This window comes from Tinamus guttatus, unplaced genomic scaffold (assembly GCF_059628265.1).
Source record: "Tinamus guttatus ecotype Peru unplaced genomic scaffold, ASM5962826v1 Tinamus_guttatus_pri_ptg000244l, whole genome shotgun sequence".
NCBI classification, from domain to species: Eukaryota; Metazoa; Chordata; class Aves; order Tinamiformes; family Tinamidae; genus Tinamus; species Tinamus guttatus.
In genome coordinates, this window is record NW_028288778.1 from 1,008,727 (window position 1) to 1,031,012 (window position 22,286).

Sequence of the window (22,286 nt, forward strand, 5' to 3'; positions counted from 1 at the left end):
AGTGTCTGCATTGTATGGCCGCCCGGTAACAAACACTTGCTGTGCACAAAGTTCAGCACGAGGACAAAGATTTGGAATTTTGTTTTAATCCTCAAATAAACTAGGTAAACAAGTTTGTTAATGCCCCTTTTGTTCAGGCGAAAGTTTGGCCCTCTTGGACCCATCATTATGGGAACCGCAAGAGAAAAAGGAATGAGAAGAAGTGGGTGTCCCCCACCGCGTCCTGACCGCAGCCCCCCGGCTTCGCGAGGCTCGCGCTGGCCCACGGGGCTCCTCAAAGCCTCACAAAAGCACGTGAAAGATTGTGGATCTGTCCCAGGCAGGCAATGGGTTAACAGGAAGCAACAGCAAAAACCAAAAACCAAAATCCAAGCAAACGACCAACCACCAAAACCCAGCAGCAAAATCAATGGGAATAAAGGACTGGTCCTTCCAAAAGTAAACGGCAAAGGGGCAAAATTTGATGATGGCAAAAAGTTACTTGGAGCAGCAAGAGGAGACTGACTGCAGAGCAACTGCATGAAAAAGAAGGTACGTTAAAACACAGGGAAAAGTGACGCTTGTGGAGGAAGCAGACACTTTCCCACCATCATCCCAGGCATTTCTGCAAGCCCCTTTCCTAGGGCTAATTTGAGCTTCCTACAATCGCATCATCTGACTCCTGTGGAGAGGAGCCCAGACTTCCCACAATTAACCCCGACTAAGATAAAGTTTTCTAAAAACATATGCCTTCCAGCTTCAAAACTTTCCATTGATGGAGAAGCCACTATAAATCTCACCAAACTGTTCTCATGGGAAACTGCATACCGATAAAAGTCCCCATTTCCAGCTTGAACGGTTCCATCTCTAACATGGAGCTACTGAGCTCCTTTAGCTCAAAAAGCCCCTTTCTAAAGTTTCAGTTCCACGTGCAATAATGTGATTTTTTTCCATTTGTCCTTGCAGGTTTTTATATTGCTCTTGTTAAATCATGCAAAACATCTTGCAGGGTCACGTCAAATGCCTTACAGCAATAAGGCACATCAATGTATCTGGAATATAAAAATATCATGTTATCCCGATTAGACCTGCTTTCCATAAACTGATGTTAACAGATATGCTGCTTACTTTATAAGACCTGCATTAATGTATGACTAAGTGGCCTATCACCTTTATCCTTTAAAAATGTAGCTAAATGGAATTTTCCAGATCTTTCCCACTGTCTTTTCCTCAAGTTTACACTCCTCTTATATTCTTTTTAGGCTAGACTTAACCAAACGTAGAGCACAAGGCCATTCAGGACTGCACACAGCGTAGCCTGCAACACGACACTCAATAGCTGTTTTGCCAGTAGGTCACTCCGGGTTTACCCAGGTTGTGTGGATCAGCCCAACAATTCGCTGTAACAGCCAAAACTACCTGTGGCAGAGAAAAAGTCCTGCAGGGAGAAAGGCCTTTAAGGGGCAATAAGCAGAGAGGGAGGAAAGGAAGAACATACTACTCTAATTCCAAGACAAAACCATCATTGTACATAAATCCCAACTGGATTTTTTTCCCTTTTTCATTGCAGGAGAAGAGGCAGCATTTGGGGGGTTTATTTCATCTAGTCTAGATTCACAGTAAGAGGGTGAGTTTTGTTTCCAATACATGCAGCAGGCCGAGACTTTGGGAAGAAAGAAAATCTCCACTTCAGGAAGCCACATGTCGGTTCCTGTTTGTGGTATCGCCACATGAAGTACAAAAGCACTCAAGCAAACCAAAATCCAAGGTTTAAATCATTTCATAGCATATACATGTTAAAGGAACAAGTACAAATATTACAAAATGAACCGACTCACTTTTAAAATACTTATATTTGTTTAACCGTTAAAAACAGACACATACAGAAAGAGGCAGCAAGGCCAACAATTTCCTGCTGCTGCAGTTAGCGTTGCCTGCGTGCACTGGGGGAGCTACCCTGGTACTGAATGTCTGGACATCGTTTCTGGAAAGGACTGTAGACAAGTTGCAGTTTATTTCTGACAATGCTACGTGAAAGCTTGAGGCAATCCACAGGGTCACCAGCAGCTGTTTCACGTTGTCTGTCTGGCTTAACAAAAAGGCATAGAAAGAGAAAGGTTATCTGTGTTTTACTGCAGAGAGAGAGAGCGCGCGCAGGCACGCGCACACCAGCGAGAGCACACGCACAGGAGGAATAACAGGAGATGGCACTCGCCCTGCCACAGATGAAGAGAAAGTAAGACAAGGTGTGTTTGTCCCCGAGATAGGATACATGGAGTTTGGTATTAGCTTGGTCCCTTGGATGTCAACATCGCTTTACAGACTCGGAGCTAGAAGCGGAGCACAAGGGGTTGGGAGCCCGGGCGTCCCCGCGGTGCGTGCGCACCCTCTCTCTCACACCCTCTCTCAGGCTTTCCAGTGTTCCAGCAAGGTCATTCAAGAGGATTTCCCATCCAACATGTAATAGCGATACATTAAACCTAGGACCAGCGCGCCGAAGATGGGGATTAGCCATGTGGACCAGAAACTACAGGGAGAAAGAAAAAAAAAAAACCCACACACAACATAAAACAGAAGAAAGAATAAAGTTAATGATTTATTCAAGATGTCGAGCATTTCTTACATGTTTTGATCTAGGAAACCCTCAAGAGCTGCCTCACTACCTAACACACCAACCCTGTCCATCTCGGTCCCCACAGCAGGACAGCCCCAGCCAGGAGCTCTGCCCAGCCCCGAGCGAGGCCCCTGTTGCTGCAATGATGGCTTAGTTGCTTATAAAAGAGCAGCTGAACTGCTGAGGTTTCCAGCACAGCACATACAGAAACCAATTTGTTTTTTGTTTTGGGTTGTTTTCTTAAATAAGCCAGGCTGTAATTTGCGCTATACAAACAGCTGAGTTGACTCAAGGATGGAAATTGCTACAGCTATCCCACAATAAATCTTCTTCGCTCATAAACCAGAAGCCACAGGCAGTGCTAGGAACTCACCTTCAGCAGCCTCCTTGGCAAAAAAAGTTCTGCATGAACTACAAAAGATCTGAGCCCTGTCCTGGTTGTAGGCACTGCTGAAATTTCAGCTCAACTAGGCTGTTTGCTAGAAAGACCCTCCAAAAAATGCACGGGACCGTGCTGCACCGGCCCCTGGCTTGCAGTGACCTGCAGGAACCCCCCAACAACCGCAGCAGTGCCAAGGGGCTGCAAACTGCAACGCAGCAGGTTCCGGGTGTTGCGCCCAGCGGCTGTGCCGCCACAGCCAGCAGCAGAGGTGTAGGCACCGCCGGCGCTCGGTGTGCACAGCCTGACAACCTGCTCTGGGCTTTCTGCTTGCCGGGAGGCCGGCGCAGTAACGTTGTGGAGGGTTTTGTTTCTTCGTGCTGGGGCTAACACGTAGTTCTACAAACGGCAGGTCCCAATCCCCCAGTCTCGTATTTGAAGAAGATACTGTACCTTGTTTGGCCCGAGGACGTCACATTCGGTTCCTGAAGGAAGAAAGGGAATGGAGTGAGCAGTGGAAAAAAGAAACATTATGCATGTGCTAATAAAACTACAAGACTGAACACCTGGTTACAGAGGAAAAAAAAACTTCTCTTTTTTTCCCCAAACACTCTCTTTCCTGTCCGTCAGGAAAGTGGATGCCTCCTTCCCCACCTCTGCATTCTTTCCATCAGTCCGATTCCTGCCGCCCAGTCCTCGCCCTCACGCTGGAAGCGACACCTCTTCCAAAACCCCAGGCCTTGCTCATCACCTCTCAGCTCCCTCCAACTCCTCCCTTGCATGCAAACTTATTCCCAACTTTAATATTTCTCCTTTCATAAAGTTTTGGGGATTTAGCCCAGCATGTGAAGCTCTCCGCGAGGCTTCGTCAGCTCTCTCGGCTACGGCACACGCTCTGCCTCTGCCCTGCCTGCTGCAACGTTGCTGCCCTCTGCTCTGATCAGCCCCTGCCTGCCCCGACTGGCCCTTCCTGCCCATCCCAGCCCCTTCCATGGGTCTCCCCGCCTGTCCCTGCCGCGACGCCCTTGGCGGATGCTGAACACAGACTCTTGTCCAGGGATTTACCTTCGGGCTGACCCGCAGGAGGGTACCTGTGCAGCCTTCCTTTTGGTGTCCCCTTTCCCATTGCTATTATTTTTAAAAATATGCCCAAATATAACTTAAATCTGACTTTGCACATTGAGGAAAAAAAACAAACAATCAAACAAAAAACCTCAGCTCTTAGCTGTTAATAAGTCACTGGACTTTCTCCTTAGAGGTCTTTGTAAATATCGATAGCAATAGAAGAGAAGTCAATTTTCCGGTTCATCCATGAACATCAGAGATTTAGTAAGGTCTTTCCTTAGAGAGTATTATAACATAGGATCTATTTTTAAAAATAGATCCAAACAAACAAAAAAAGAATTTGCAAAAATATTTCACTCTTAACTCTAAGACAGCTATTGAGATTAATACCTATTTTTACACACACTTCGGGCCTGTGACATGCGAAATAGAATCAAACAATAAACTGAAAGATTAATATATGCATCATCATGCAGCTCTACTTCATAACCACGAGTAGGTTTCACCCAGCCTGAGCTGCTCTTTCCACGGCCGAGTGTAACAAACAGTCGGTCCCAAGGGCTGCAGTTGCTGCCCGCTCTGTGCACGGTTTCCGCGCCGATTCCCGGTACTCTGCAAGTGGCCCTGCTTTGACAACATCTAATGAAAGCGGTGTTGACGGCAGAGCTGTCTCTGCTCCAAGCCTTCAAGCCAAGCACGAAGAGCAGCCAGCTGCGAGACACACGTTAACTCTCAAAGGGGACTCGATTTATTAGCATTTCCCCAGCCCCTTCCATTTCAAAGGCGTTTCTGCAACACTGTGTCCCATTCTGATCCAGGCGTACCTGAGTTTTAAGCAGCCCCAGTGATTTCTCGGGCAGTCAACAGAGAATTCTTGTTTTACAGCCAGCCCCACAGTGGCTGTGCATGTCTCCTGGCTTGAATGCAAGAACACTAACAGCCCAGGGATCGGGACGCAGCGAGGTATTAAAAAAGAAAGTCTGTGGCTCAAGGTGTGGTAATAACATCACTGATGGCAGGCAAGAGAGGGCACAGAAAACACTCCAGTTTCACACTGAAGTGCCTGCTGAGCTCCTCAGCAAAAACAAAGGAGTAATTTGCTTGGCAGATTTATTTGTTACTGTAGTTTGTCTAAACAAAGCAAAAGCTCCACAGAAAAAAAAAAAAAAAAGGGAGGGGAGGGTGTTTACTCGACTTCTTCCTTCTCTGAGCCTTGGGCAGCGAGGCGCAGCCTTGCCGAGAGCACAGGAGGGATTTTCATGTAGTTAACCCAGCTCCTCCTACTGCTTTGACAAGAATTTACAGCAGCAACTCAGCATCTCTTCTGTGAGACCTGCAGCCCCCAAATCAGCATAAACAATTTATATTGTGCTTCCAGCACCACTTGCATTTCTCCTGACTCCATGTGGAGTCACAGCCCACACTGGGCTAGGCTGCTCTGGGCCTAGGCAATGGCTACTCCTCCTTGGCTAGGACAACTCGTGTCGTGTCAGCAGAGGCTCATGGAATTTGTTAGAGCAGAGGAGTAAACTCAGAAGCCTGGTGACTGTAAAGCAGCTGGTCTCTCTGTGCTACCTCTCTTAGCTTGCCCTGGCTCCACATCAGAGCTGTGTAAACTTGACCACCCCAAAAACAGCATAACTCAGTACCAAGCAGGAAAAACAGCTGTCCATAAAGAAGCTGCATGTATGAACATGCGAAATAGAGAACTCCAGCTTTCCTCCAAGAAACAGAAAATTAATGACAAAATTAACGATATCTCTTCAGCCCCATTTTGAGAACCCCACTGTGACTGGCACTGAAGGGAGCACCCCTGTCCCAAAAGCAACAGTCTGTGAGACTGAAGTCATTCTCCAGGGTAAGCAGAACCCTTCCTAGACATCTTCAAACTGTTTAATTAATGCTTGTGAACAATACTTTTATTTAGGGCAAACCCCAAAGACATTAAAAAATATACAGAATATATACTAATTAAACATAGTATAGTTGCCTCAGCATTAAATAAAATGGAAGAGTAAAACACTAATGGCTTACCTTAGAACCTTCATTTTTACGGTCATGCTGTTAAGGGGGGAAAAAAAGAGAAGAAAAAGAAATAAGCACTGACTTTAAGAGAAGCCAGCAGTCAGGAAGGAGATGCTCTGTACAGAGTCCTCATGATACATGCAATTGCTCAGACTCCAGCTTCCAAAGCAGGTCCACTCCAGCACCCGAGGGCACTGGCTCTGCAGTGGGCAGGAGCTGGTGCTCATGCTGGGCCCCCATGAGTTGCCACCCTCCAAGTCCCAAACTGCAAGGCAAGGCCAAGTCACCGTGCCACCAAGGAGATTAGCTAATCACTAGATTAGCTTCTTCAATGACACTCACGTAACTGTGGTCAGAAATCAGTTCAGAGTGGTGGAACGAGAAGACTAATTTGTTTCCCCACGGGGCTCTGGATGATGCACAGGCTGCGTAAAAACCTAACCCCCTGCTCAATTTGCAGGGCACATCTTGGTGCACTTGTTTGCTGGGTTACCTCAAGGAGGGCCACGCTTCTACACAGTGCTTGAGAGGAGGCTGCTATGCCCAGCGGGCCTTACCGGGTGGATCTCCCCTATGTAGTACTCCTTGAGCATTTCCCTGGCATCCGCGGAGTGCCCCACATCCTCGAAGCTCTCCGTGGCATCTCTGCCAGCCTGTTCGAGCAAAACCTCTTCTCCACCTGGATGCTGCAAAAGAAGAGTTTGGGTGAACAAAAAGGGCCCCTCTCTTCTATCCCTTTCAGGATGCCACAGCTGCTTCAAGACAACATCACAGGATAAGCCCCACCAAAGATGCAAGTGCCAGCTGCTCTGCGCTCACCCACAGACGACTCAGACCACAACCCCCACGTTAAACAGAGGCATCTGACGTGTCACAAACAGCCTGGGCGGTCACGCTCTGTTTTCCTTGACAGGTTGGGCTCCTCGCTAGCGCTGTCAGGACCATAATTCCAGGAAAGGGTCATGGAAAACACTAAGCACAAGGCCAGCAAAGCACCATCTCTAGATAGTGCGTGCATGTGTGTGTGCGTGTGTGTGTGAACAAATAGTTCAGTTTAAACCATCAGTTAGTCCAGTTAAAGTGATCAGGATTCTGAGTCCACGTACAGAGACTAGTCCAGTTTTCTAGAGCATCAGGCAACTAAATACACCAGCAGACGAGACTTGTTGTCTGTAGGGATATGCCCAGGCAGCTGTGAACAAGTCTGGAACAGCAGAGACGTTAGACTAAATTCCAGATCAAAGCCCTGAAACACCTGCTCCTGCAGTACCGTTTGTCTTCACACGGGCACACAGCACTCGTCAATGCCCCTCTGCCTTCAGACTGTTTTTACGGCCAAAAGTCTAGATATCCCCCTCAGATATCGCACCTCCTACCAAACACATTCAGTTAGAGACACAGGACCAGGCCACCTGTTCACTCCAGTGAGTTGCTTGGCCTAAGGACTGCAGAACTGGCCACGAGTTCTTCACTCCAAACAAGTCCCTTTGTTGACCGAGCGCGTAAGGACCGCGCCGATGCGGAGCCCGCTCAGCAGCCACGCGGGGCAAAGTCTGCGGGCCGAAGACGCAGCGCGGTTACACGGCCGAGGCAACGGCACGAGCCGCTGCGCCTGCCCCGGCCCGCTCATCCCGCGGGGCCCCAGCAGGGACGGCTCTAGCAGGAAAACAGCCCTGCAAAACGGGAGCGGAATCGCTGCCTGCCAGGAGAGCGGCGAGAAACACACAGGCTAGAGCATGACCACCCTTTGGGATGGCTCTTCTGCCTTCAGCCTTCAATGACTCCTCAAGAATGTCTCACCAGAAATCTCCTTTCAAATGGAAAACTACTAGACTAAGATTTTGAAGAATTAACCTTATTTTTCTCATTATCAACTCTAAAAGAACAGGGAAAAATCCCTGAAAGCAGGGAAAATGGAGAGCATATTGGCTTTTGGTAACCACCAGTCTTTGCATATACAAGTGAAGAAAAATGATACAGTACAAGAGAAAAAAATGGTAAAGTTTTCTTCTCCTTACATGTTTGGGTCTGAAGCCTTTCTATGCACTCATTAACCCCACAACTAAGAGAAAAAGAGATCTTTATTTGTGCACATCTGTCCTTCACTATAATCTCCAAGTGAAAAAATAAAAAGATCCTCAACAATATTTTGGCATATTGTGCTTCTGTCCTAGTCTAGACACACACATCTGCAGCCAGACAGTTCCTACCTCGTCATACCTGAACAAATGCAAAACCAGACTATTTATACAAGAAGGCATTACTTCAACCACAGATTTCCCCAAAACTACAGCTCCTGCAGGAAAACACAGAAACTGCAAGAACCATTAGAGACTCAGAAGCCAAATTCTGTTTACATGGCTGAAATGAAGGTTTGCTCATTCTAGAACAAAAATGGACAACAATCAGCAAGAGCTACGAAGGGGTGGCCCCAAGAGCCCCACAACAGCACTGTAACCAGCACCACCTTGTCACTGCAGTCAGGAACACGCACAGTAAATAAAATACACACCGACAGCAACAGCCTCTTAGCACCAACTCTGGAAGGATATGACCAGCAGCACTGCGTGCAGAAAACAGGGAGTTTTATGGGGAGAACATATCCTGGTTTGGAAACGAAAACCACCACAACCATCACTAGCATAAGGTTCTCTGCAGTCCCCAACCGGGAGAGGACAAGAAGAGCTGCCCTTGTCACAGGCTTGTCACACAGCAGGGTAAAACCCAAGATGCACTCATACTCTGCCCCACCAACTGACAAATCTGGGGCATAGTGGTCCCAGCCCAGGCTCCTTCCACTTGGAAGCTCCTTCAGGTGGTCTCCAGTCACACTTGTCACAGGTTCAATAAGCACCAGCACACGCCAAGACAAGTCCTGCTGGCTGCAGGACTCTGCTAACCCACAAAGGGGTATCCCGAGGAACTGCCTCTCTGACTCTACTGCTCTCAGGAAAAGTGGAGAAAAACACATCCCTCTGTCACAGGAATGAGTGAGAAGAAGTATGTCACAGACTGTGCACAAGTTCAAAGCTGCAGACTCTACTCTCACCTCAAAGAGCCTGTCAGAGGCACGCGGGCCCTTCATCAGCCTCCTCACCTATCCCAAGGAGCCCTTTTTGCTCTTGCCACGTCTACATTTGCTTTCCTGGACTATTGCAGTTCTGGGTATCATTTGTATCATGTACATTGGTGATCTCGTTTACTTAGATTTGAAAGAAAATTAAGACAGGCTTTATGGCAACAATCATATTTCATTTTAAACACTTACAAGCATCAGAGATTCCAAATCTCTTGGAAACATCTACAAAATTTTAGGTGCTGTCTTTGCACATCTCCCGCATTTTGTTCATGTTCTTATAATTCAGCAGATTTTTGCTAGGTGATAAATATGTCTTAATTGCTTCCATTACTGCACAAATGACAAATTAGAAGTTTAAATTGATCTATATTGACCATACATATCTATATAACCAACAAACCGATTCTGAATTAGCAAAGTAATTGATGACCTTCTGTTCTTAGCTTGCAGGAATTGTAACGCAAAATTCAACACTATTTTAGCAGTGAGGCTTCTTAGAGATTATGCAACCCCTCTGAGATAACGCTTCAGTGCGATTCAGCAATCCTGTACAAATAATCTGTGGCCAGGGGCCAGAAAGGGCAACAATCAGACACTGCTTCACTAACTACACGGGATCCTGAGGAAATATCAGGCACTGAAGCCCCGACATCTGCAGTTAGGGCAGCTGAGAGCTCTAATGCAAAACAATTTATCAGGCACAGTAGTAACTTCTAAGCAAGATAAGCCTTCCTGGTTCTCAGCACCTACACATTGCTTTCATGTCACTGGGCTGGTTACCTAATAAAGTGTATTTTCACCAAAAAATTAGAGACTGATCTACATTTACAAGTGTCACTATGCCAGCGAGGGGTGCAGACAACAGATACTGCCATGCTCCTCTTTCCTTCCCTAATCCAAGTAGATCTTTTTCATGTTACAACAAGGCAATTGGGACAAAGGGCTTGGAAAGGGCAACGCCAAATCCCACTGCTAGATAACCCTCAGGTCACTGCTAAGGCTGCTGTTCAGCACCTCACTCACCCCAGGCAGCAAAGCATTTTTCTGGCCTCATTTATAAAGAGGCCTGAGGAACGCTGAGAGTGTCCCAGGGAGTGTCCCAGGTGCCACTGCTCACTCTGGGAATGCCAAGGTGACAACTGACTCGGCCCATGCTCTGCAATATGGGCTCTTTCACTCTGCGGGTCTGCTAGTAAATATCCTGAAAACATTTTCCTAACACTAAGCCTGAAAAGTAATGGCCAGCAACCATAGCTGAACTCGGAGGCAGGCGTTAGGCTTGGGCTTTCCCCATTTCCAGCCTCCAGCTACTTTTGGCTCTTCCCAAGCCCCAGGTGCTTTGCCACTTAGTAACCAAGAGTGAATTGCTTTTCCAGGTTCTGATCACTTCTTCCTCCGAATCCCGGTAAGTTTCTGCACTCCAATATCCTTTGACAAGGAGTTCAACAGGTCTGTTCCCTACTGTGTGAAGAAACAGCATCTGCAAACAGTGCTGGAGAAGCCACAGGTGAGCAAAGGGCCCACAAGCCAGGATCAATTTATGGCCCTGTAAAGAAAAGCAACATTTTTACTAGGAAGAGTTGCCAACAGTGCGAAACTGACTAGGGCTAAGACTAACTGAAGCCACCAGATATATAAAGGACACACTACAATTTGCACACTGAAACATCTCGGAAGTTCCCTTAGAAAAAGGCTGGGGAGAAGACTCAAAAGTGTTAAGTTAGATTCAAAATAAAGCATTATGATGCTGGATCCCAGGAAAACAACAGCCTGTGTCCAACTTGGCAAACAGGCGCTGAAAAGCCACGCAGACGCCACTGCTCCCAGGTGTCAACCACGGCAAGGACACTGCTGGGCTGTCACTGCCCCTCGCACGGCGCCAGGCTGCCCTCGCTGCTCCACGCTCCGTCCTGCCGGGTTTCCACGGGGGAAACCAAAGGGAGCCGGGGCGGAAGCCGCACGTTGCCGCCGGGGCTCTTCCCCGAGCGCCGCTTTGGGCGACCTGCGGCGCTGCCCTGCGGCACTGCGAGGGGCCAGGGCGATGGCAGCTGCGACGACCCCCAGGAAGCTCCCTCCATCCCCGCACTGGTGACGGCCCCGCGAAGCGCCCAGTCACGAGTGGGGGGGCTAGAGGAGCCTTTTGTCCTCGGGGCCATGAAATTCTGACCCCAGCCCCCTCCCCAGGCCTTCTGACCCCTTCCCTCCCCCTCTCGGCACCCTCCGGGCTCTCTCGCCCCTCAGTCCCCCCTCTCCCCCGCCGGTGCAGAGGGGACGGGACCAGGAGCCGCCCCCTCCGGCCTCACCTCCGCTAGGAAGCGGGTCACATCGTAGACCCGCCCGTGGATGACCAGCCAGGCCTCGCGGCTGGAGTTGCGCCTCGCCACCTCCTCCCGGGTGAAGAGGGGCCCGCCCGGCGCCCCCGCGCAGCCCCCGGCCTCCTCGCGCCCCTGCGCCTCCATGCCGCCCCCCAGCCGCTCCGCGGAACCACGCGCTTGGCCTACGGCAGCCGCCGTAGCGACCGCCACCGCCCCCTGCCAGCGGCGCGCGTCGGGGCCCGCCGCCTCGCAGCCAATGAGCGAGCCCGGCGGTGGCGCGACGCCTGGCGGCTAATCAGAGGAGCCGCCCGCAGCCAATGGGAGGGCGGCGCACGGCGCGCCGGCCAATGGGGAGGCGCCAGAGCGATGGGGTGGGGCGGGGTGGGCGGGAAGCGCCTCTGCTCCCGTGAGGCGGCGCCCGCGGCCGGCGGAGCTACTCGGCTTGGCTCGTGCGAGCGGGAGGGCGGTCACCGGGGCTTTCACACTCTGCTGCCGAGGGACCCCCAGGCTTCTGCTCCTGCTAAAACCTGGCGCTGCAGCACGTCCTTATGCCCTATGTGGCGTTACTGAGCTGCAGGCTTCTGCATAACCACCCCCTAAATGAAGCAGTATGCTACATTGTGGTATTTATTCAGGTATTCCCCTATCAGTGCTTTCATGTGGCAATGGAGTCACCGTCCCTGGCAGCGCTCAAGAAAGGCGTAGATGAGACCCTCGGGAACATGGTTTAGCAGGCAGGGTGGCCAATGGGTTTATGGCTGGACTCGGTGATCTTGAAGGTCTTTTCCAACCATAACGGTGCTATGATTTAAAGGTTAGCCTTTTCTCCATTAAAATGTTACTAACAGTTCCTCACAGTTACCAAGCCGATGGCTCAGCCTCAGCATGACATGAATACTGTGCTTATTCTTCTCTTCCAATCCTTTCTGTGTCTGTCTTTCTCAGTTAGGGATGTTTTCCTGATCCTCCATGTAACCCACATGTCCTCGCTGACATGATCCTACCTCCTAGCACCAAAGTAGCAGCTAACCCTGCTGTTTCTTACTGTAGAACATGTCTAAGGGACAAGCTTTCCTTAGCTGTTTTCTTTTTTCTTTGTCAGGCTTTGTAGTGCAAAACTCTAAGGTGGGATTTCATCATCTTGCACCACTGTTGCCAGAACATCCTCCTGCCTGGGCTTGGCGAGCACGCTCATGCATTTGTTCACACGAGTGCTGCTGTAAAGATGCTTTCCCCCTTGCTTTGGGCAGGCTGCGCATCTCTGTGCACCCCTGCTGGCCCCAGCCACAAGGTCATAAAAATCTGTCCTTCCCCAGAGCCTTCATCACACGATGGCTCCTCTGTTCTGTCTCCAATATCAAATACTCATCTTCAGAGGCTGGTTCAGAGTATCAGTTTTTATAATTTAGTTATTTTTCAAACAAGCGCCTCCATGCTTTCTCTGCAGCTTTCACGCCTGGAGGCTCTCTCCATAAACGGCAAAGCAACCTCACCATCCTCCGCAGCTCTTCCCTTTTCCATAGGGTTACAACATTTGGCAGCTGTTGTGCTGGCGCCTCTTCTTCTGTAGCTGTCTGCAGCCCTTGTGAGCTTGGGGTCTACATGGAGCTGTATCTGTTTGGCACTCATACATGACACCCAGGACTAAGCCTTCTAGGCACTTGAGCAGTATAAATAACGATCACGTAAACACAAGTCCCGTATTTACTGAGGAACGGGAATCCGTCGCTGTCCATCACCACCGCCAGGCGCCAGCGGCACTCAGAAACCAGCGCGTGCCCGGAGAGCCAACGCACGGGCTGGCACCGTTGTCCGCTGGCTCGTGCGGCATCGCGCATGCGGCCGGTGCTCCACGGAGCGCGTGGTGACCACCATGGCCCTGCTGATTTCCCTGTTTTGTTTTCCACCATCACTCACAGAGCAGGACGGACGCGAGACCCCCGCGACAGGCGGATCTTGCTCCCTGGAGTGTTTCCTTTCATCTGCAATCGCTTCATCAAACCCTGTAAATCAGCACGTTAAGACAACAAAGCACAAAGGGGACGGCAGCGCGTGCCTTCCTGCCCCGTGTTTCCTTTGGCGCGCGGAGCAGCAGGGCTTTTCCTGAAAGGGAACCGCCGGTGACACTGGGCAGGGAGCCAGCGAGACAGGACAGCGACGCCGCTTGGGTCCTGGGCCCGGCCACTTCTGGGCCCGGCCGCTTCCATCATTCCGCTTTCCTTCTTAGATTCACAGGAGCAAAACAACAGGGCAAAGCCATCGCTGCTGCCCAGCTCGTGGGTGTTGTACGTGCCAAAGCGTCACCGTGTCGCTTTGGCCCGGGCAGCGGCACCGGATGGTGTTTCTGAGCGTCCTTCCGAGCACCTCGCAGTGCCATGTGCTCCGGCAGCCAGGTCGCAGAGCCCAGGGGCGAGTGACCCCACTCGTGTCCACTGCTCCTATCTGCCTCGTTGGCCGGTAAAACCCGCTCCCGCCTTTCCTGCTCCCCACCCGGCACGTTGCTCCACGCGTGCGCTTCCTTCTCCGCAGCGAGTAGCGGAGGGAAGAGAGGCTCCTGGAGGACTGCACGCTGCAGGAATTCCCATGTGCTTTTCCACCACAGAAATAGCTCCGAGAGGTGCCGCCAACGTGGCCTGTCAGGCGGATGGGCCTCACGGGCACTGCCGCTGCCCCGCGTGCTGGAAAGGGCCGCCCTGGCCAAGGCGGCTCCCCGAGGACCGGCTCCGCGGCCCCCCGGCTTCCACGTTTTGGGCGAGGACTCGCATTTTGGACGAGGACTCCCCTTTTGCGCGAGAATTCCCCTTTTGGGCGAGAACTGGCCTTTTGCGGCACACCCGGGCCGCGGCCGCCAGGGGGCGGCGGCGGGAGCGGCGCCGCGGGGCACGCCGGGAGCATGAGCATGCTGGGAGTTGTAGTCACCGCCCAGCCCGCGCGGTGCATGCCGGTCGTCGTAGGCACCTGCGGGGGTCATAAAAGCGGCTCGGTTGCCCTGCGTCACTTCCGGGCGGGATGGTGGGGCGGCGGGTGCGGGTTGCTCCTCGGCGGGCGGCGGTGGCGGCCATGGCGCCTCGGGGAGGCGGCGGCGGCGGCACCCGCGAGGAGTCCGTGAACCGCTGCGTGCTGCAGTTCTACTTCCACCAGGCCGTGGCGGCCTACCGCGCCGGGCGCAACCGCGACTTCCGCCAGCTCCGCGACGTCATGCAGGGTGAGCGGCGGGCACCGGGGCCGGGGGGCGCCGGGAGCGAGGCCTGCGGCGGCGGGGGGAGGGGGAGCGGGCAGGAGGCCCCACGGGGCGGAGGGAACGGGACCCGGGTGGAGCTCGCGGGCCTGACTCGCCTCTCGCCCCGCAGCGCTGCTCGTGCGGCCGCTCGAGAAGGAGCCGGCGGTGGCGAAGCTGCTGCGCGTCATGCAGTTCCTGTCGCGCATCGAGGAGGGCGAGAACCTCGGTGGGTGCCCGCGCGGGACGGGGCGACGTGGGGCTCGAGGAAGGTCTTTGCCCTTGGCCCGGAGCGGTGGCCCCAGCTGTTCCCGACCCGAGCTGCAGAGCCGGCCTGGTCCCCATTACCACCAGCCCCATGGCCCTGCTCAGCCTTGCAGCTCCTCAGGTGCTGCTGCCCGTCAGAACCCCCCTGTGGGGGGTTTCATAGCTTTCCCTGCTTGCAACAGAGCTGCTGCATTCTGGTGCCTTCTCCTTCAGGCACGCAGCATCCCCTCTCATTTTCCCTTTCGTTGCTCTGGAATGTGCTGTCAAACTGAGCAAATGAAGCAACTTTCAGTAAGTTCTCCTCAAGGCATCTGTGTGTGAACAGTGTGCGTGAATTATCGTTGTAGACTGCACCTTTGATAAAGAGTCAGAACTGACCCCTCTCGAGTCAGCGATTGGTATCCTGGAGCTTATCCAGAAAGAATTCTCCGTGGATGAAAAGACAATGGAATCTATCCAGAAATTGGTGAAAGAAGCTGTAAGGATCTGTTTTATTTATTTAACATGAATATGCTGAAAACATTAGCATTTTTAATCTGAGCTATGCTCCAGCATATGCACAGTGGTCAAAATTGCTCTGTAATGGGATTTCTTGAAAATTATTTACACGTTGCATTTTAGAGTTTACTGAAACAAAAGATGTTGTCACCAGTATTCTTAAATTCACATATAGGCTGATTAGGTGTGTCCATAGACCCTGTGCACTGTTTTTTATATATTTTTTAACCTGTCTTTTGTTATCTTGTTTTGTAGCTTTATTATCTTGCTTTTGTTATTATTTAGGGAATATGCTGCTTTGAAAATACAGACCTACTTGAGCCTGGCACTGCCAGAGGTGAATTGAAACCAGAAAGCACAATGTATTTTATGTGTGTTTCTATGGGTATTTTTAAATAAATGCCATGCTTTTGTCTTAGAATAGTTTTGTTTAAATGACAAAAAGAAATCACATTCCATGATAAATCATAGCAGTGGGTTGATTACAGATGCACAGCAAAGAAATTGCTGTTCTTTGTCTTCTGTAGGCTGTTATAGTGTGCATCAAAAATGGAGAGTTTGAGAAAGCTTCAAAAATCATCAGGAGACACGTGGGGAAGACTCCCATAAGCCAGGTGAGCGTGACTGAACCAGAGGCGACGCTCTCAGAACGGGCTGCCGCTTATGGAGGGCACGTCTGAGTTGTTCTAAATGTGTCCCCTGCCTCTTATGGATATCTGAAAAAGGGGAGGAAGGATCAGGGTGGTGAAAGTGTAATGAATCATCATTGAAAGAAGAACCCTTGGCCACTTAGTGTTGAAATTTCATGTTGACAATCACTTTAGAAATCCCTTTCTCTGACTTGTCTACCTTCACTGAGCTTCATGGGTCCTTCGGACAAAACACCAACCTTGGGGCTCAAGCCAAACTGAAGCTCAGCGTGGAGCGTGACCTGTAAGGAAGGGCTGGTTCTGCAAAGCACATAGTTTCCCTTTTTTATAGCTGTAGGCGGTGCAGTATCTTGGGCACCGCAACCCAAATGTTAGAGCCACTGAAACAAGATGGATCTCCTGCTCCTCTGGCCCTTTCCCAGGCTTATATCAGTGAGACTTGAGCTTGGAGAGTGTGGAGCAGGAAAAGCCTAATCTTGGTCCATATCCCAGGTCCTGAACTTGTTTGTGTCTCTTGTGTTTATTTGGATATTCTTATTTCTTGCCCAGAAAATGAGGACAGAGTTTCTCAGTATTATCCGAGAGAGGAATTTGGCTCATCCAGTGATCACAAACTTCTCCTACAAGGATTTTCAGCACAACATGTTCCAGTTTGTGGAGATGTATGTGGATGATTCGGAGCCGTTGCTGCTAACGGTGCGTGTCTGCCCTGGTGACCTGGCTTGTCATCTTGCGCCTGCTCCTTCCTGCTTCTGGGGCAGGAGAAAAATGGCATGAGATGCAGGCCTGGCTTTCCAGGAGGTGGTGCAGGACAGTAGTTTGGCTTTAATGTGACTTTGATTAATGTGTTTCAGAATTTGACACCTCTTAACAAGGGGCTAACTCCACAGTACTTGGAATTCAGTCAAGCCTTTGAATATTTCCTCAACCTAATTATGTTACAAATTTTAATTGATAGTCACTAACTTTACCTAAAATCAATTCGTTTTCAAGTAACTGCTTAAGAGATCTTTAGAATGTGATAAAATTAAACTGCATTACATGGGATCATTTTTATAATGGTTACATGCTTTTTCTCTGTCCAAGATGATGAAAAAAGCTTTAAATTCAGAATGTGCTGAAGAACCAAAATGTCCTGCAGCAGCTCCCGAGTCTGCAAATGGGCTGCTGGACCCAGCAGGTGCCCCCAAGCCTGCAGAAAGAGCACAGGATGTGGCAGGAGCTCCCACGTCTGCAGAAGGAGCAGAGAACCAAGCAGTAACTTCTGAGCGTATAGAAGTAGCAGCTAATATCGTGGAAGAGTCTCAAGAGCCTATGGAAATAGCTAAAGAGCCAGCAGCAGCAGCTCCAGCACCTGTGGAAGTGTCCTCCAAGAACTCGGAAAGGTGGGCAGAGAAATCTGGCCCTGTGCTACAGATGACATTTGGCAGCAGTTTTCTTTTGAGGGGTGGTTTGCTCTGTCCAGGCAACTCCGTTTCCCTGAATGCTCACCCAAGCAGGTCTGCCCAGCAAGGGTTTTTTTCCTTTGACAAGATGCAGATTTTTGCCAGTCTGTGGCTGTTCAGCCCGTTGGTCAAATCCCAGGGGGATGCCTGGCCATTCTCTAGCAGGTGGCACTGGCATCTTCAGTGGAGCTGCTTGCCAGGGTGCTGGCCAAGAGATGCCCTGCCCTGTTTTAGGAGGAGGGAAGTCCTCCCTAGATCTTTCACCCTAGGGTCAGGGTGAATTGCTGATGGTCCCAGCAAAGGGGAAGCCCCCGATTTCAGGGAAGTGGAGCTGCCTTGGTGAAGTCTCTACAAGCTTCTTAGTTCTGTTTATTTTGTAGGCAGCCCTCTGGATCCGTAACCACATATGGGATTTCTGTTCTGAGAGAAGCCTTCAAGATCCTGTCGGACTCCCAGGATTCTGATGCACTCTTCACCAAACTGGATGAAACAGACATTTCTTTCCCCAAGCAACTATCTCCTTCTGTATCCCACAGAACCAAGAGACGGAAAGAAGTGGAGAATCAAGATTCTGAGATCTCAGAGCCTCCTGAAATAGCCCACAAGGGCAAACGCTTGTTGACCATAAGCAAACTGGTCATGGAGCAGGACAGCCAGTGCAGCGAGTTGAGTGAGAGCCCAGACTCATCTCAGGAGCCAGTTGTATCTTCTGCTTCCAGACCTGCTCAGAAGTCACCTGACCGGCCTGCGTCTACTAAAAATCTCAAGTATGAAGCCCATCTCTTCTGGTATATTCTAATCTACGCTCGATGTTTTGACAGAGCTGGTGTTTGTAGAGTGAACAACAAAAACGTTTTGTCTTTAATTCATGATGAGAATATTGACCATCTTTGCCCACTAGCGTGGGTGCAACTGGGTGAGGTAAATGGCCTGTTGGCTGAGTAGTTACTGTTTGGTAGACAGTAATGGAGCAGAGAAAATGATCCTGCTTCAACTTGTACTGAGTCAGACTTGATTGATATTGGAAGGTGATTCCAGTGGGCGTATCACAGGTAACGGGAGTTTTTCTGCAGGTTGATGGTTGTTGGTGATAGATATCTTTCCAGAAGCTTTAACTGATCGTGCATCTCTGCTGATGTCTTCTTTATGTGCAAGAAAGAGGAGCTAAAATGTGCAACTTCACAAATGAGAACAGAGAGCAGTTATTCTGCTGTAACCATAAGTGATTTTGGTTATATCCTATATAGTAGCCACAGGGAAAACTTTTACAGTATTTTTAAAACATCTAATTTCATCTCCCAGGGCTTTGAGTGCTGCCACTTGGTCTCAGTGAGATGCCTCCGTAGCTCAGTTGACTGCAGTAGTGTTGGTAGTGACAAGACAAGAATTAAATGCTTCTTGAGAGTGCTCAGGACTTCTGTGCTGAGCTGTTAAGTTCTTGCCAGGGGAGTCTAGCTGTTTTTGTTTGCTGTAACTTTTTCATTATGTAGTTAATCAAGATATGTCTCTGTAAATACCGATCACAAAATACAACTGCATCCCATTCGGGACTCTTAAGGCTCGCAGGAATGCAGGAGGTGGCAGGTGTAGCTACTGCTCCAGGGCTGGACAGGCTGCCCTGCTCCTGTGCCACACGCTGTCGTGCCCGTCCACTGCGATCCGCGTGGTCCAGCAGCTTCCACGTGCTGGGCAGAGAGCAGCAGGTTCTCCTGGGAGCCCTTCGGGTTACTGGTTAGTTACCTAGGACAAATCTTTGCCCAGCTCACAGCTGCCTTCTGTGTTTGCTTGCTTTCAGGCTCTCCAAAGCAAGGTGGAACAGCTCATTTGCTGAACAAGGAAAAGATGTTTGGAGTGAGGAGGATGACCTGTTTGCAGATGCAGGTGAGAAGAGAATCCCTCTGGCAGGTGGTAGCTGATAACCTTGCCTGGTTCACGGGTGGCTTCCTGCCTTCCCCGTGGCTGCATTTCGAAACTAGAAACACTGAAAGCCTAAGAAAACAGTCGTACCTCTAATCTGAAATGCATACCAGAACTTCTGCTCAAATTTCAGAATAATTATCCTTAACTTCTGGATGTAATTATAAGAACTGCAGCTTTCCCAATTCCCACTTTTACTGCTGTGAAGTAAAGGTTAAGTTTACCTTTTCAAACAGACCAAGTTTCTTGTCCAATTCCTTTTGCAGCTAGAAACACAGCTTAGTTGGCACTGCTGGTGAAAAGTAGTGGGTGAGGCCCTGGAACATCCTAATTCCAGCTTTAAAGTACAGTGTAGCTGCTTTCTGGAGGGATGCCCCATTCTCAACATACTAGCTACTTAAAAACAAAATTGATCCCTTTGGGGTCAGTTAATGGCAAGGCAATTAATGCCTTGAAACAGGAAGGCTGTGAGTGCTGTAGCTGCAGAAAAGGGGGGATAAAGGGGTACGGCTTCATTGTTGCTCTCGGGCTCTCTTTGTTGTAACCAGCTGCTGACTCCTGCGCTGGAGCCAAGGGCAGGGTGTCCAGGAGGTCTGTGTGCCTCCCGTAAACCACTTGATTTGTTTTTCAGTGTCGCTCGAGACGAACAGCCACAACTCCTCGGTCTTCGGTTCCAAGAAGCAGGTAATGTGGAGCTCCTACAGCCTTTCTGTACAGCCCCCATTAGAACCTGGCCGGCAGCAGAGCTGTCAGGGCTGTCAGCTGGTGTGAGCTGGGCTGTGCGGGGACTGTCCCAAAGCGCCAGTTCACCCGGGCTGCACAAGCTGATGGTGAAGAGCGATATCTACTGAGGCGAGTGCTCGCTGTATCGGGGCTTGATCCGAGTCGTGCAGCTGCTCGTACTCACAGAGCAGGCTCGAGTTTCTTTGCCAGACCCAGGGCACTTTGGTATTTGGCTAAAACCATCTGCCACCCACATGCCCGGCATTAGTACTTGAGGAAAGTCCTTCTCCTTTGTGGACGTGGTTTGGAACGAGACCTGCTGTGTTCCCCAAGCCCTGGAGAGGCTCTTGTCTGTGTGAGATGTGCACATGGCAGCTGTCACCATCCAAGAGCTCCTAGTCAGGTGCTTTTAGCAACTCTTTCCCTTGGTTTTGGGTAAATAACGACTTTTGTGCTGCTGTGCACAATGTAGCACTTTGTTCCGTGAATCACTGCCTTCAATTCTTCCTGTATAGTGTCAATAAAAAAGTCCAGAGGGGCTGTAGAGCTGAACTTGCAGATTCTCTGCTGCTCTGCCTGTGTGCTGCTCTGCAGGACGTGGGCAGCAAGCGCCTGGTGGCCCTGGTGACTGTCCCTGCATCAAGGGGCAGCTCCTCTCCCAGGCAGCCAGCACTGTGTGTTGGGAATCAGAATTCTTCCCAAACTGCAGTCCTTGAAGCTTAGTGTTGTCCCTATTTGTGACACTGAAGGCTGTGTATGCCTTTGAATCTCTGCCTTTTCTCCGTGTTACTAGAACAGATTGTAGAGTAAAAGATAGAAAATCCAGCAGGGAGCAGAGGGGCTAGTGCAGTGTCTCAGCCAGGTGCAGCTCCCTCCTGAAACTGTGGATCACAACGTTGCTCACCTGCTCTTTTGCAGAAATGGACAGTACAGGAGAGTGAGTGGATCAAAGAAGGAGTGAAGAAGTTTGGGGAAGGCAGATGGAAGTCCATTTGCCAGAAATACCCCTTCCAGAACCGCACATCAGTGATGATCAAGGATCGCTGGCGGACCATGAAGAAGCTGGGAATCCTCTAAAGGTGGAAGCCAAAGGACCTTCAAAGCAGAAACTTTTCCTTTGCAAGATGGACCAGAGCAATAACAGCAGTGAGGTGCCAGCCCTCTTCTTGAGTGGTGGCTACGGGACAACTTGGTACTAGGGAACGCTGCAGCAGATGGGACCTGTGTTTGACAGGAATAAGACACCCTGTCTTCCTACCTGCAGCTGCCAAGTTTACACCTGCAGTTGGCAGAAATTGTTCAGCCTGCCTGGCACCTACTCAGACATAGCCTGGAGTGAGACTCTCTTCCACCCGCAGCCTTTGCAGAATGGATTTCAACCTCGTGGGCTGCTGAAATGACAGTTTTCTCTGCTCGGATGCTGTCAAAAATGGCTATTATTACATGTTTTAATTTGTCTTAAACTGTGATTGTGGTTTTTTTTTTTTTCTTTTTTTGTCCGCACTCCCTCTCTCTGGGGAGAGGCAGAAGGTAGTTCCAGAAATCCTGTGGAAAGAAGAGATTTAGGAAAGGTGATTTTTGTTCTTGTTTTTTTTTTACATTTCCCTCTGCTTTGTAAATGTGGAGTTTGCAATTGGGAATTTCCTCTCTCCTGTCCTTCCCTAAAGGTTCTTGAAATGCTTATTTTTTGTTTCAGCATTAGGTATTGATTGTTCCCCTATTAGAAGTTTCAGAGTTAATGATTTTGATTGTTTTAAAGGGATTTCAGCTGTCTAGCTCCTTCCTCTGGCACGCTCGCCCTAAGCGTACGCCGAGGACACGGTGGTTCTCGCCTCCTGGCGCCGATGTCGGAGTCCTTGTCTGAACAATACTCTGTGAAATAAAGTTGTTCTCACGCCAGGTGCAGTTGTAGTGCAGCCTTGTGTGTCCCAGCTGGGACTGAGGGTGTTGGGGCACTGGGTGCCCTGGGCATGGGTCACCTTGGAGACATGGGACTCCGCACTCGATTCCGGAGCCGGGCCGGGGCCTGGAACGTGGTGACAGCGGCCTCTGCTTCCAGGTGGGCTGCAGGGAGGCAGGGCCGCCCTCGCTGGGCCTGCTGTCCCGTGACTGG

At 50.3% G+C, this 22,286-nt stretch overlaps 2 protein-coding genes across 3 annotated transcripts; one reads left to right on the top strand and one right to left on the bottom strand.

Moving 5' to 3' along the window:
• Positions 1-1,813: 1,813 nt before the first annotated feature.
• Positions 1,814-11,659, bottom strand: CYB5B (cytochrome b5 type B). The gene is made up of 5 exons (XM_010224702.2): positions 11,445-11,659; positions 6,620-6,748; positions 6,072-6,098; positions 3,426-3,457; positions 1,814-2,506 (listed from the first exon to the last, which is right to left on the bottom strand). The coding sequence occupies exons 1-5, from the start codon at positions 11,598-11,600 to the stop codon at positions 2,416-2,418; spliced, it is 435 nt and encodes a 144-aa protein (XP_010223004.1). The 5' UTR covers positions 11,601-11,659; the 3' UTR covers positions 1,814-2,415.
• Positions 11,660-14,507: 2,848 nt separating this feature from the next.
• TERF2 (telomeric repeat binding factor 2) lies at positions 14,508-21,343 on the top strand. 2 transcript variants are annotated; one of them, XM_088526201.1, is made up of 10 exons: positions 14,508-14,661; positions 14,807-14,902; positions 15,288-15,418; positions 15,966-16,052; positions 16,638-16,784; positions 17,175-17,473; positions 17,914-18,300; positions 19,329-19,414; positions 20,082-20,134; positions 21,092-21,343. In XM_088526201.1, exons 1-10 carry the CDS (start codon positions 14,517-14,519, stop codon positions 21,248-21,250), a joined length of 1,590 nt encoding a protein of 529 aa, XP_088382327.1. In that variant the 5' UTR covers positions 14,508-14,516; the 3' UTR covers positions 21,251-21,343. The 2 variants fall into 2 exon arrangements, with proteins under 2 accessions (XP_088382327.1, XP_088382328.1); XM_088526202.1 differs by having other exon boundaries at positions 18,070-18,300.
• The last annotated feature ends 943 nt before the right edge of the window (positions 21,344-22,286 follow it).